Below are 12093 nucleotides of genomic sequence, written 5' to 3' on the forward strand. Positions count from 1 at the left end.
TCTATACAAGACTTAGCATTTCAAGATAGGGTTTCAAACTAGGGTTACAGTTTCAAAGAAGGGTGTTTAAACTCAAGCTAGGGTTTAAAAACTAGGAGTATAGGGTTTCAAATTCGGGTTACGTTTTTGAAGAAAGGTGTGAAACTAGGGTTGGGTACGGTGGCCCTGAAATGCAAAACGCAAAAACAAAAAAGTGAAAACATCTACAAACCAAAAAACACAGCCTAAATAAAAAACAAATGAAACACAACAGCAAATTTAAAAAATCGCAAAAACAAAATGTAATCACAAACACAAAAACATAATCACAAACACAAAAAAACAAAACAAAAAAGTAATCGCAAGCACAAAAACGTAATCAGAAATACAAATCAAAAACACAAACAAAAAACGAAACAAAAAACAAAAACGTAATCACAAATACAAACACAAAAAATGAAACAAAAACAGAATCGCGAACACAACAAAAACAAACAAAAACGTAATCACAAATACAAATCAAAAATACCAACACAAAAAATTAAACAAAAACAAAATCGCAAGCACAAATAAAAAAAAAACACAAAACACAAAATACGAACCAAAACAAGAAAAGGTAATCGCAAACAAAACAAAAAACACAAACACAAAATATGAAACAAAACAACAAAAAGCACAAACACAAATCTAAAAACACAAACACAAAACATGAAACAACCCCCACCCTCCAAAAAATAAATAAATAAATAATCACAAACCTTGCCTTTTTTTGTGTTTGCGATTTTGTTTTTGTTTCATTTTTTTGTGTTTGCTTCGTATTTTTTTGGGGTTCGCGATTTTATTTTTTTATTTGTTTTGTTGTGTTCACGATTTTGTTTTTGTTTCATTTTTTGTGTTTTTGATTTGTATTTGTTTGTTGTGTTCGCGATTTTGTTTTTGTGATTCGTATTTGTTGTGTTCGCGATTTATTTTTTTTTATTTGTATTTGTTTTTATTGTGTTCGCGATTTTGTTTCATTTTTTTGTGTTTTTGATTTGTATTTGTTTTTTGTTGTGTTCGTGATGTTATTTGTGAGTTTTTTAATTTGTATTTGTTTCATTTTTTTGTGTTTGTATTTTTGATTTGGTTTTTATTTGCTGTTATGTTTCATTTGTGTTTGGTTTGCAGATGTTTTCACGTTTTGCACTTCAGAACCACCGTGTGTACCAAGGTCCAATGTGTGAGAGGCTTTCCCGCGCACATAGCTTATATACAAGAAAGGCTTATCTGACTTACCTGACATGCGGGGAAGCGAACCCGCGCCAAACTGCGTCGTAGGCAAGAGACGGTACCGCTCCGCCACCCGGAGTCCGGGGAGAGTCAACTTCCGAGTGGCGAGTTCTCCAGCCCCCCCCCCCCCCCCCCTGCCCCACCCCCACGTGTTCGCTCTGCCAATCGTGATTTGTTGTGTTCAAACTTATGCTATGGCGCTAAAGCATGCATGTTCAGTGAGCATGTGTCCTCTTTTTTACTTACAAGTTAATTGTTTGATTGACAGCAGCCTCCAAAAGAGAGCGGTCTGCTCGCGCCAGGTGAGGGAGATGGAACATACCAAATGCAAAGGGGGTGTCCAGGCTAAACTACTACATACAGTAGTGTATTGTTTACTTTTTTTTTCTTTCTTTTCTGTGTGCTTAACTTTTCGTGCTCGTGTTTTTTTTTAATTTGTGTTCGCGATTACTTTTTTTTGTTTCATATTTTGTCTGTGATTTTTTATTTGTGTTTATGATTATTGTTTTTTTGTTTTATATTTTGTGTTTTTTATTTGTGTTTGCGATTATTTTTTGTTGTTTTGTTTTATTTTTTGTGTGTGTTTGTGATTACCTTTTCGTTGTTTTGTTTCATTTTTTTGTTTTTGATTTGCATTTTTGATTACATTTTAGTTTAGCTTTTTTTGTGTTTGTGGGTTTTTTTGTGTGTGTTTGCGTTTACCTTTTTGTTTTGGGGATTTTTTGTAAATTTGCTGTCGTGTTTCGTTTTTGTGGGGTTTTTTTGGTTTGTGTTTTTTTGGTTTGCAGTCGTGTTCACATTTTTGTTTTTGCGTTTTGCACTTCAGGGCCACCGTAGTTGGGGCTTTAAAGTAGGGTTTTAAATTAAGATAAGGGTTTCAATGTAGGGTTTAAAACTAGGGCTAGGGTTTCAATTAAGGTTTTTATACTAGAGTTAGGGTTTCAAATGAGGGTTTTTGAACAAGATGTTGTTAGGGTTTCAAATTAATTATATGAAGAGCCAGCTTATGTTATGCTAATACATTTGTTGTGCAAATCTTCGCCAAAGTATACAAAACAACGAGAAACCTGTTTTGAAAGCAAAATACTGCCAATATATGCGAGGACAAATACAGACAACTCAACTTTATTGAGCATTTTAAAAACAAGAATTGCTGTATACACTGCTGCAAAAAAATCAACACATAAAAAACAGACAGTTAAAACAATAAATTAATAACTGCACATACGGATAGTAAACGCCACAAAACACTAAATCAATGTCAAAGACTGTTGACGCAAAGTGCTCGATCCCGTTGCTTCTTCCAGCTGCGTTTGGTCCGCTGACTTGAGGCAGGATGAAAAAAATTCCAATTTAAAATCCAAGTTTGAGACGGTTGGCTTTTAGAAAAGTGGGCATCAAGTCAACAGGGTGGGTTGTACAAGGGCCACTGGGACCAAAGACCATAACTTCTGTTTTCTGTTCATTGAAATTAAAACAAATTCAGTGCCATCCAGGCCTCGACTTTCTCCAGACAGGACAAATGTGGCTTTAACAAGGAAATACCACGTTTTCTTAAGACGGAAGCCAGCAGCAGAAAATACACTGAAAACAGCAGGGGGCCTAGAATTGAACCCTGTGGAACACCTTACCATATGACAATGGGGCAGAGTGGTACTTCAGCGCAACCAAGGCAAAAAAAAAAAAAAAGTACACATCACATACACACAATTTCAAACCAAAGTAAAGGATTGCGACTCTTTCAGGTCGACACGTCGGGCATCTCCAAAGTAGAGGAAGGCGGAGAGGCCGACACAGTGGACGAAGGCGATGAGGGAGAACACCGACGCCCACGATTGGGTCACCTCGATCATGTAACCCGACAGTGACACCATCAGCACACCTGGGAAGCACACATGACACCATTTCAAATGACATTTAGCACAGAGATACGACGTTTCTTTCGTCATATCTCAAAATTGTCTGAAATCCATTCAAGACCCTCAAAATAAGTTTGTGTTCATGTTTTATAAATAAGGAAAATTTAGCGCTCTATAATATTGTACTTAAAAAAAAAGGGAGGAAGAATTAAACACTTGCGTCATTTAATGCTGCAATTCTATTCACTGTGTTGTCCTTCCCATGTGCCCACCTTGGCCACCGGGAGGCAGTATAACACTGTCATCCAGACACAAATGAGGAAAAACAGACTTTCTATGACTAAAGTGACTCAGTAAGAAGCTTGAAATTTGGCTTTTAACGCAGCTTGATTTTTTTGCCTGTGTATTGTCTTATTTATTGTTATTATTTTCTCAAACCTCATTATCGTTTTGATTCTAAATGATGTTACGTGAAATTGTCCTATTTCTGCACAGCGCTTAGTTGCAGCTGTGGTTACGAAAAGAAACCGCGTTGAGGATACACACCTGAGAAAGCGCCCAGCATATTCATAAAACCTAAAGCATAAAAACAAACAATGAATTATTCAAACAACGTCACACACGTTCTTCCTCAAAGTACTTTGTTTCCAAATACGTGTTTTCAGCCATTCTTTTGAAATCAGTCTTGTCTATTACAAAATGATTTTGCTGACCCCCAAGTTGCGAATCGTTGACCCAGTTTGAGAAAGGCTGCCATGATGAACCCACGTGACCCCTTCTACTCACCATAGAGGGCTCCGGCCCGTGAAGGGGTGAGATCCTGCACATTCATGGATGAACCGCTGCAACGCATGAAAATCATCAGTGGAACGCAGTAAGCACACAGAACATACAACAAAAGTCTACACACCCCTGTTTGACTGCCAGATTTTTGTGATGTAAAAAAATGAGATCAAATTAGATGATTGATTTGACTGTTAACTCTTTCACTGACTTAAATTCATTTGAACTATTTCTATTAGTTTAATGTTTTTTTTTCTACTTTTGTTAACAAGAGTAAGAAAACCTAGAATTTATTGTACATTTAGGACAGATATAAAATTATTTTATTTTATTTTAAAATGATTAAATTACAATTAAATAATGTAATCACCTGACCCAGTCCCTAATTTTTATTTTTATTTTCAAAAAAAAAGTTGTTGTTTTTTTAAATTAGGGGCGTCAGTCAATTAATATTAGTAATCGTAATTAATCGCCTGACTTCATTCACGATTAATCACAAATTTTATGTTTGAAATATACAATAATTCTTTTTTCAAGGTTTTCATACTCTTGTTCATAAAAGTTTTTAAAAAATAACGTTAAACTAATAAAAATAGTTCAAATGATTTTTTTGACGTCTATAGCCGTCAATGGCAGTGAATGAGTTAAATTGGACAACTCGATTGATTGATTTTTTTTTAAGTGTGAAAGTTTAAATAAAGGAAATGAAATAACAATGTGGCAAAAGTGTGCACACCCTCTTCTAAGTGGAATGCGGCTGTATTCAGAATTAGCCAATCATATTCAAATTTGTGTAACATACCTGTTATCAGTTCAAGTGTCTTTGAAAAAGGCAGTTTTTTTTTCCCATTTGTGTAGTTGTAGCACCCTCTGGTGGTCAGTTTATTAGTGCCGTTTAATTTTAGCTAGGAATGTTTTGGCCACTGCAGCGGTTGTCACTCCCATTAATCCATCATACTAGTAAATATTGTTTTTATTGTTTAACATCTCTGTCAAAAAACATGACTTTTCGGCCATTTCAGCCCAACACAGCATTGTGAGCGACACAGAACATGAAAGTTTGCGCCGCTGAGCCAATAGGAGGACATGAATTTCTGCCACTGCTGTTATGTACAAAAGTATTTTTATTATTATGATTTTTTTCTGCAATATTGTGTTTTTTTTATATCAATATCGTGATAATTATTGTATTGTAAAATATAATACTCTGTATGGAATAACAAATGAGTCTCCATTTGAGGCAAAACAAAAAATATTTGTACACGTACTCTAAAAAAAAAAAAAATTGATAATAATTATTATTATTTTTTTTTTAAACATAATAAAAAATGTTCGCACAACAAGCAAGCTTTCCAACAATATTCACATTTTCAGAGCTTCCTTTCGCTTTTGCACATACCAGCTTGCGAACGACAGCGCAACCATCGTGGCAGAAATGCAGACGGCGGCGACGGGAAAGGACACCTTGACGGACAGCGGCAGGACAAAAGCGCTGGACACGCCCATGGCCATGAACTGCGGAGGAGCCAGACGTGATGTTAAAACCTGACCAAGTGCAGATTATCATCAACAACGAGGCACGCGTGAGCTCACCTGCATGGACTTCCTCACAAAGGCCACACTGTATCCTTGGCTGATGAGCCAATCGGACAGATATCCTCCACATAGAGCTGCCGGAATGGCCGCCGCCCACGGGACCACGTTGTACACCCACGTCTGAAAGCAAAGATGGCCCGCATGCCTTGGGGGGGTCATTGGCGGTGGATGACCTCTGACCTGACAGGAGGCGACGAGTACCGTGGCGTGCGGATATTCTTCACTGAAGTATGTCGGCATCCACGAGAGCAACGTGTAGGAGGTGCCGCACGTGCACATGTGAGCCAAGATCATGGCCCTGCGACACAAGCAACAAGACAAGAGTCGATATTAAGACTGCAAACAAACGTGGACAACCTCCCCCAGGGTTTTCCCCCCCACAAGTGGCTTCATCTTAAAGTTCTTAAAGAACGCACACGTGTCCAAGGAGTCGCCGTGTCCACTGAGCTGGACAACGTGCGTTTGAACTTTCAACTGAATGATATGTTTTGAACAAATAAGAGTGTTAAAGATTCAGGGGTTTGTTCCTAAACACGTTTGAAGATAGTTGTGAAAAACGTGGGACTGAGAATTACGTCGATTTTATAGGATGAGATTTTAAGATATAGTGTTAAAAGTGGATTCCAGCATTTATTCCAGTTAACTCTTTTTACCGCCAAAAACGTTAAGGATACGCCCACTGTATACCGCCAATAACGCCAACTGACGTCGACTACATGTTTTATTCTCAATGGGCAGTGCAACGTCTTGTGCAGCGCTGCTTTGTCAATGGGGTGGGAAAATCCCAAAACAACCTACTAACTATGGCCAGCAGATGGCAGCATTGTATCTCTTTTCAATGGGCTCCCGGGTAGTATCAAATGACATGAAAACATGGCAGATCTTAGGAAATAGAACTTTTCAAGGATGACGTGAATGCGTTAGTCACATTATGTCAAATTCACAGAGCGTCACGAAACAAAAATATTCACGTCAAAGTCACTGTTGTGCAGAAAAAGTGTCTTTTCACAAAAAGCTTGTTTTCTTATTTTTTTTTCCATTTTCACTTGATGTCACTCAAATGACCTATTTTCAAATGGTGATTACTAAAGAACAAAATAAGGTGGAAACATACTCTTTTTTTTCCTAATGAATCTTTCATATGGTATCCACCACGTTTATGTAGTCATAGCGCACAATATTCTGTTTGCCTTGAAAGATGAGTGAAAATGCTCGAAATCGGCTGCCACTGTCGGGGTTGTCGCTTTGGATAACGTTTGGCAGTTAGCTAGCTAGCTAGCTAGCGAGGTTTACAACTGCACTGCGAACAAACATCAGATACTTCAATGGCGTGGCTGCTTTAGAGCGCCTCGTTGTCCAGCATTGGTTCTCAACTTGGGACCCCTATTTTTCTCTTGTTGGTTTGTCACAACACAATTTTACAGAACTTAGGATTTATTATTTTAGAGCCAGAGCCCAGATTCAAACCCACAACCACTGCACTGTGGGGGGAAAAAAACTGCCACTGGGGACAAAAAAGTCTGTCCATTACTTTGTATTTTTGACATCAAGTATATTGGGTCATGTGTAATTGTGTAATGATGAACGCATCGGTACCAGACGCACGGCTTTCTCAAGAGGCTCAGCAGATTAGAACATGAAAAACTCTTTGATTGGGAGTCCTTTCTTCTTTCTTTATGCTTTGGATGAACTTTGCCTGAAAGCATCACATGTCAAACATTTTAATTACACTTGTCACTTTGGGTGAACAAAACTATTTAAAAGGGTTTGAGCAAACGATTTGATACCGATTAATCCCGATACGAATGTATAAATTGATTATTGCGATTTTTTAAACTCAAATTTAGAAAATACTAATCAGTAAACTTGTATGTACACTGTAAGATTTGTATGAAAATGTATTAATCTGAAAATTCAGGTTACAGTCTGTTTCATGTTTGAACAGCACTAAAATCAAATATTAAGGCTTAATGTTACATTAATATAACATTCTTCCAAGCTTAATGTAACCCTAAATTAGATGTTTTGTTGAATATTTCCATAAAAAAATGTACGTTTAAAAATCGATTCGGTCGCATATTGAATCGATTCGAGAATTGCGCACTGTAATATCTGAAAAACAGAAAAAGAGTCTATATATATATATATATATATATATATATAGAGAGAGAGAGAGAGAGACTCTTTTTCTTAAGTCCCAAAAAGTCTAAGGATAAAAAAATCCATAAAACATGAAAAATTATTGTGATAAACAGACACTAAAAAATATATATAAATATAATATAAATATATATATATATATTTGAAAACACAAAGCCCAAACACAATCACTCCGAAAAGGGCATTCAATTGGTCAATGAAGACATCTACAGAATGGGTTGAAAATGGTTTTGCAGACTTTTGTGATTTATTTGAATAGACTAAAAAGTAAAAAAGTACTTTACTGTAAAAAAAAAAAAAAGAGAAGAAAATACAAGTTTATTCTTCTCTGCTCCTTTTCGTTTCAATGTGTTTCCACCTAAATATATTCTTCTCGTCAAAAAAAAAAAAGATCTACAAACCGCAGGGTGCCTTTAAACACTTTCACATAAATACGGCATGAAACATTTAGGAAGCTGCAAATTCAAGAAAAAGGCGAGAGCTAAAAATCCGCCGCACCTTTTAGAAAGCACTGCCACACAACGAGCGCCCAAAGAGCAGAGAGAAACCCGGTCGCGTAGAAGACCCCTTCCCAACCGGACCGGTCCAGCATGGCGGAGCCCAGCAAGCCTGCCAGCAGGATTCTGCAAGCACAGACAACACGTCTCGTGTATACGAAGTGCGTGTGGGCGTGTGCGCGTGTGCGCGTGTGTGCGTGCACGTGTGCCGCATACCCAAGAGAGGTACCGCTTTGATTGATGCTGTATAAAAAACTCTTCTCTCCTTCTGGTGCACGCTGAGCGATCAAACTGGCCAAAGATGGGAAGAAAACACCTAGAAAACAGCAATGGAGATTCAAAGGACATTTGGATCATATGCACGTTGGTGGAGGCTCTGTGAAAACTATTTTGTGTGTTACACTCAAGTGGACACAAACCCGAGTCAAGTTGTTTTAAATTTTTTTTCAGATCTCAAATTGAGGTTCGGGCGTTCCTGTCAGTTTACGTGTTTACCGGAGTACTCTGGATTCATCCCACGTTCCAAAAACATGCATCATCTTTGTTTGAGGGAAAAGGGATGCATTAGACGGATGTCCCACACGGTTCTGTGCTAAGTCCCTTTAAAATTGCCCCCCGCAGATCAACAAACGTTTTCAGCACAAGATCCAAATTATGAACAAAGGAAGCTTACACCCTATATTGCCATAACGTCAACATATATGCCAACTCAGTGGATATCAAAAGTCTACACACCCCTGTTAGAGTGCCAAGTTTTTGTGATATAAAATTAGACTAATATATAACGATTTCAAAACATTTTCCGCCATTAATGTGACCTGTAGCTTCTACAATTTAACATAATTCAAAAATATATTTACATGAGAGTCGATAAAAATAACATAAATAATGCGATTGCAGAAGTGTGCACACTATGGAAGCCCTTTTTTTTATTTTTATCATTCTGCTCATTTCTGTCAGTGGATTTTTTATTTATTTTTTATTTTTTGAAGACCTTTTTCATCAGATCCTCCATGCGGCACGCGCAAGCCCTCCATCAGCGATTGTCATTCTTTTATATCACAAAAATCTGGCACATAAACATGGGTGTGTCAACTTTTTATACCGACTGTAAGAATCATCAATAAAGAAGTCTAGAAAGTGCTTGCATGTTTGATGGTGTATCAAAAAGCTTAGAAAAACTAAACTCATTGACTTTGGGCAATAAACAACAAGCATTCACCATTTAAAGGCCTGCTTTAATCCTGGTCATCGAGAGCCGGAGTCCTGCAGGCTTTAGATGTTTCCGTCCTTCAACACACCTGATTCATATAATCAGCTCATCAGCACGCTCTGCACAAGTCTGATAATGATCCTGATCTTAGGAATCAGGTGTGACCGAGAACGGAAACCTCTCAAACCTGCAGGGTGACTCCGGCCCTCGAGGTCCAGGATTGGGGAAGCCTGATTTAAAGCATCAAGCACCAAACAGGATTTGCCACAAGGTCTTGTTCATCCAGGTCACCTTGCAGTATTCCCATGAGGACTCTGGCCATTGTCATGAGTGCCAGGGTGTGAGAGCCAAGGTGGGCCAGAGCGGGAGTGGCGGCGGTGACCACCGACCATGAGGCGGCTGACAAGAACAGGACTCGTTCTCCTCCAATTCTATAAGAACAGCATCAAAATACAAGCAAAAACTTTCATTGAATCCAGAAATATTTTCTCAATTGTTCACTTTTTGCCAAACAGTTGCTTTGTTGTGAAGTGAGATGAGGTCACTGCCACAAAGTGTGCGCTCTTAAGTAAAAAAAAAGAAGGCCAAATGACTGCTCATATCTCAGAAAAATTGTATGTCAGGTTACTTGTATGTCAAGGCACCAAGAAAGACAAATCTGACCTCCTTGCATGTGTGCTTTTGTAGTTCTTCCATGCTCGGGAGAGTTTTATAGGTCAGGCAAGGTGACCTCACCAAACTATTTACACCTTTGAAGCACGTAGCTCTGGTTACGTTTAAGTGGCTAAATGGCAAACAATATCCTCGTTAACATTACGAGAGGTTCCCTAGATCCTAAAAGTGAGCCAAGTAGAAAGACTTGCTTGTCACTGGCGTGACCTCCCAGGATCTGCGTGCACGAGTATCCCCAGAAGAATCCGCCCAGGGCCAGGCCGGTGTCGATCTTGTTCCAGTGGAACTCGGCCGCCATCTCCACCGCGCACACGGGCATGGCCATGCGGGCGCAGTACACCAGGCACGCCCCCACAAACAACACTGGCATCCATTTGCGGGCCTCGGCTCTGTTGGCGGCAAATAAAACACATTTTGGGACTGTCAGCAAATCTCACATGAGAGGAGAGAGCGCCCTCTGTTGGCTAAAGGCAGTACTCATGGATACAAGTTCACCAGGAACTCCTAAAGCGCCTGTAAATCTGTTTGTTTGTTTTTTACACATAACCTTGTGACGTCAGTGTTAATGTTTCTGTAGTAAACCAGTTAGCACATTAGCTAAATTAGCTTGACATGATGCGCAGCATAATGTAATTTCAAACATGGTGGTTTTAACGCCACAAGTAACATATATAACCACATTTAAACCTCGTGGAAAGTAACCTTGTGGCTTACAGGCGCTTTAGGAGCCCCCTAAACACAACCCGCCCCCCACGTTAAAACACTGCCAATAAGTTGAAACTGAAAACCTGTGACACCAGGGGAAAAAAGAGCGTGTAAACAAAATCTGCATATTTGGCTGGCTCCATAGTCGAGTGGAAAACTTTTCATGTAGATGCAAATGAAGCTAATTGAAGCACGTCTCACCTGGTCCACAGATTTTTGTCTTGCGGCTCCTTGGAGGCCTTTTTGGCAGCGCAGACGTTGCGACCCAAGAGAGAAGCGGTAAAGTCGTTCCGAGCGTTTCCAGATGTGTGTTTGTTTGCCATTCAGGGCAAAAGCGGCGCCTCCGATCCGTCGTTGTTACCCGATCGAAGGCAGACGAGCTAGTCGAGTAAAACGTGTTAGAACAAAAAAAAAAAAAAACGAAAAGCACCTCTGTGGTATTTTGAAGAGTTACATCACAGGTATTTACAGTGTGTGCGTGTGTGAATGAAGTGCTTGAGTCAATTCTCCATAGCCACACTTTCATTGCCTTCATCTTTAAAGAGTTACTTGGAATTATAATTACATATCTGCTGAGCAGAGCATGTTTGAAATATGACATGTTTGGGACATTTGTATGTAACCTGGCAACACACACCCACTTTCTTGAAAGGCGTCCATAGACAGCGATTCGACTCGGCCAAAAACAGGCCGGCTAATCAAATTCGTCTGTTTGCGTGACGTCTCTTCGTGAGCAACTTCACTCTTCAAGTTTTTCCCGCAACAACGACACAAGTCATTCAATACTGTCTCTATTCGGCTGGATGTTAGATTTTTACTCCGTCTCCACAGAAAAAAATAAATAAAAGACTTGAACGAGTCTCTTTTATGACGTCACTCCGCTCTTCGCTGATTGGTTCATTCCACTGTTTGTTAGCTCAGGTTTGCTCTGCCTCAGAAATGCGACTAATCGGACGGTTTACCAGACTTAGGGTGTAGATACACCAATCCGACGTCGGGAGTCGGACAGCGTTGGGCCGAAGGCATGCGCCGTCTGATCAGTATATAAAAGACTGTCGTGAAGTCGGATTGGGTTGGAATACGCTGGGGTGTGGGGGGTTCCAGTTCCAGCATAATCGACATGTTGAATCGGCGTCGGGGGCATTTGATCACTGTGATTGGCTGTTAGCAAGCGAATCAGCGCACGGGGCAAGAAGAACAAGTGCAGCGCGGATAAACAATACTCAACTCAACTTTATGGTTTTTCAGGACAGCACACGTGAATATTAAAATCTCCAGTTTTTCTGACAATTTTTGGGGGGGAGCTTTGTTTTTTTCTATAGTTTTCTAATCTTGTGTTTTTCTGAATATATATATATAA

General features: G+C 39.3%; 1 protein-coding gene across 7 annotated transcripts; it reads right to left on the reverse strand.

Annotated features, from left to right (window-relative positions):
* Positions 1-2357: 2357 nt before the first annotated feature.
* Positions 2358-11847, reverse strand: LOC144039991 (voltage-gated purine nucleotide uniporter SLC17A9-like). Of its 7 annotated transcripts, none has more exons than XM_077553736.1 (12): positions 11696-11847; positions 10935-11113; positions 10220-10417; positions 9648-9787; positions 8360-8459; positions 8145-8269; positions 7083-7182; positions 5484-5784; positions 5290-5405; positions 3894-3949; positions 3654-3683; positions 2358-3130 (listed from the first exon to the last, which is right to left on the reverse strand). In XM_077553736.1, exons 2-12 carry the CDS (start codon positions 11054-11056, stop codon positions 2961-2963), a joined length of 1458 nt encoding a protein of 485 aa, XP_077409862.1. In that variant the 5' UTR covers positions 11057-11113; positions 11696-11847; the 3' UTR covers positions 2358-2960. The 7 variants fall into 7 exon arrangements, with proteins under 7 accessions (XP_077409862.1, XP_077409853.1, XP_077409844.1 ...); XM_077553727.1 differs by having other exon boundaries at positions 11375-11847; XM_077553718.1 differs by having other exon boundaries at positions 11371-11847.
* Between the last annotated feature and the right edge of the window lie 246 nt (positions 11848-12093).

Source organism: Vanacampus margaritifer, chromosome 1, assembly GCF_051991255.1.
Source record: "Vanacampus margaritifer isolate UIUO_Vmar chromosome 1, RoL_Vmar_1.0, whole genome shotgun sequence".
Lineage (NCBI taxonomy): Eukaryota > Metazoa > Chordata > Actinopteri > Syngnathiformes > Syngnathidae > Vanacampus > Vanacampus margaritifer.

What these genes read in the sequence shown, in the direction of transcription:
- LOC144039991 (XM_077553736.1), bottom strand. Translation starts at nt 11,056, where the DNA reads ATGGCAAACAAACACACATCTGGAAACGCTCGGAACGACTTTACCGCT. An exon ending in GGAGGTCACGCCAGTGACAA is followed by an intron (nt 9,788 to 10,219) that starts GCAAGTCTTTCT and finishes CTGTTCTTATAG; the next exon opens with AATTGGAGGAGAACGAGTCC. An exon ending in TTGAGAAAGCCGTGCGTCTG is followed by an intron (nt 5,785 to 7,082) that starts GTACCGATGCGT and finishes CTTGTGTCGCAG; the next exon opens with GGCCATGATCTTGGCTCACA.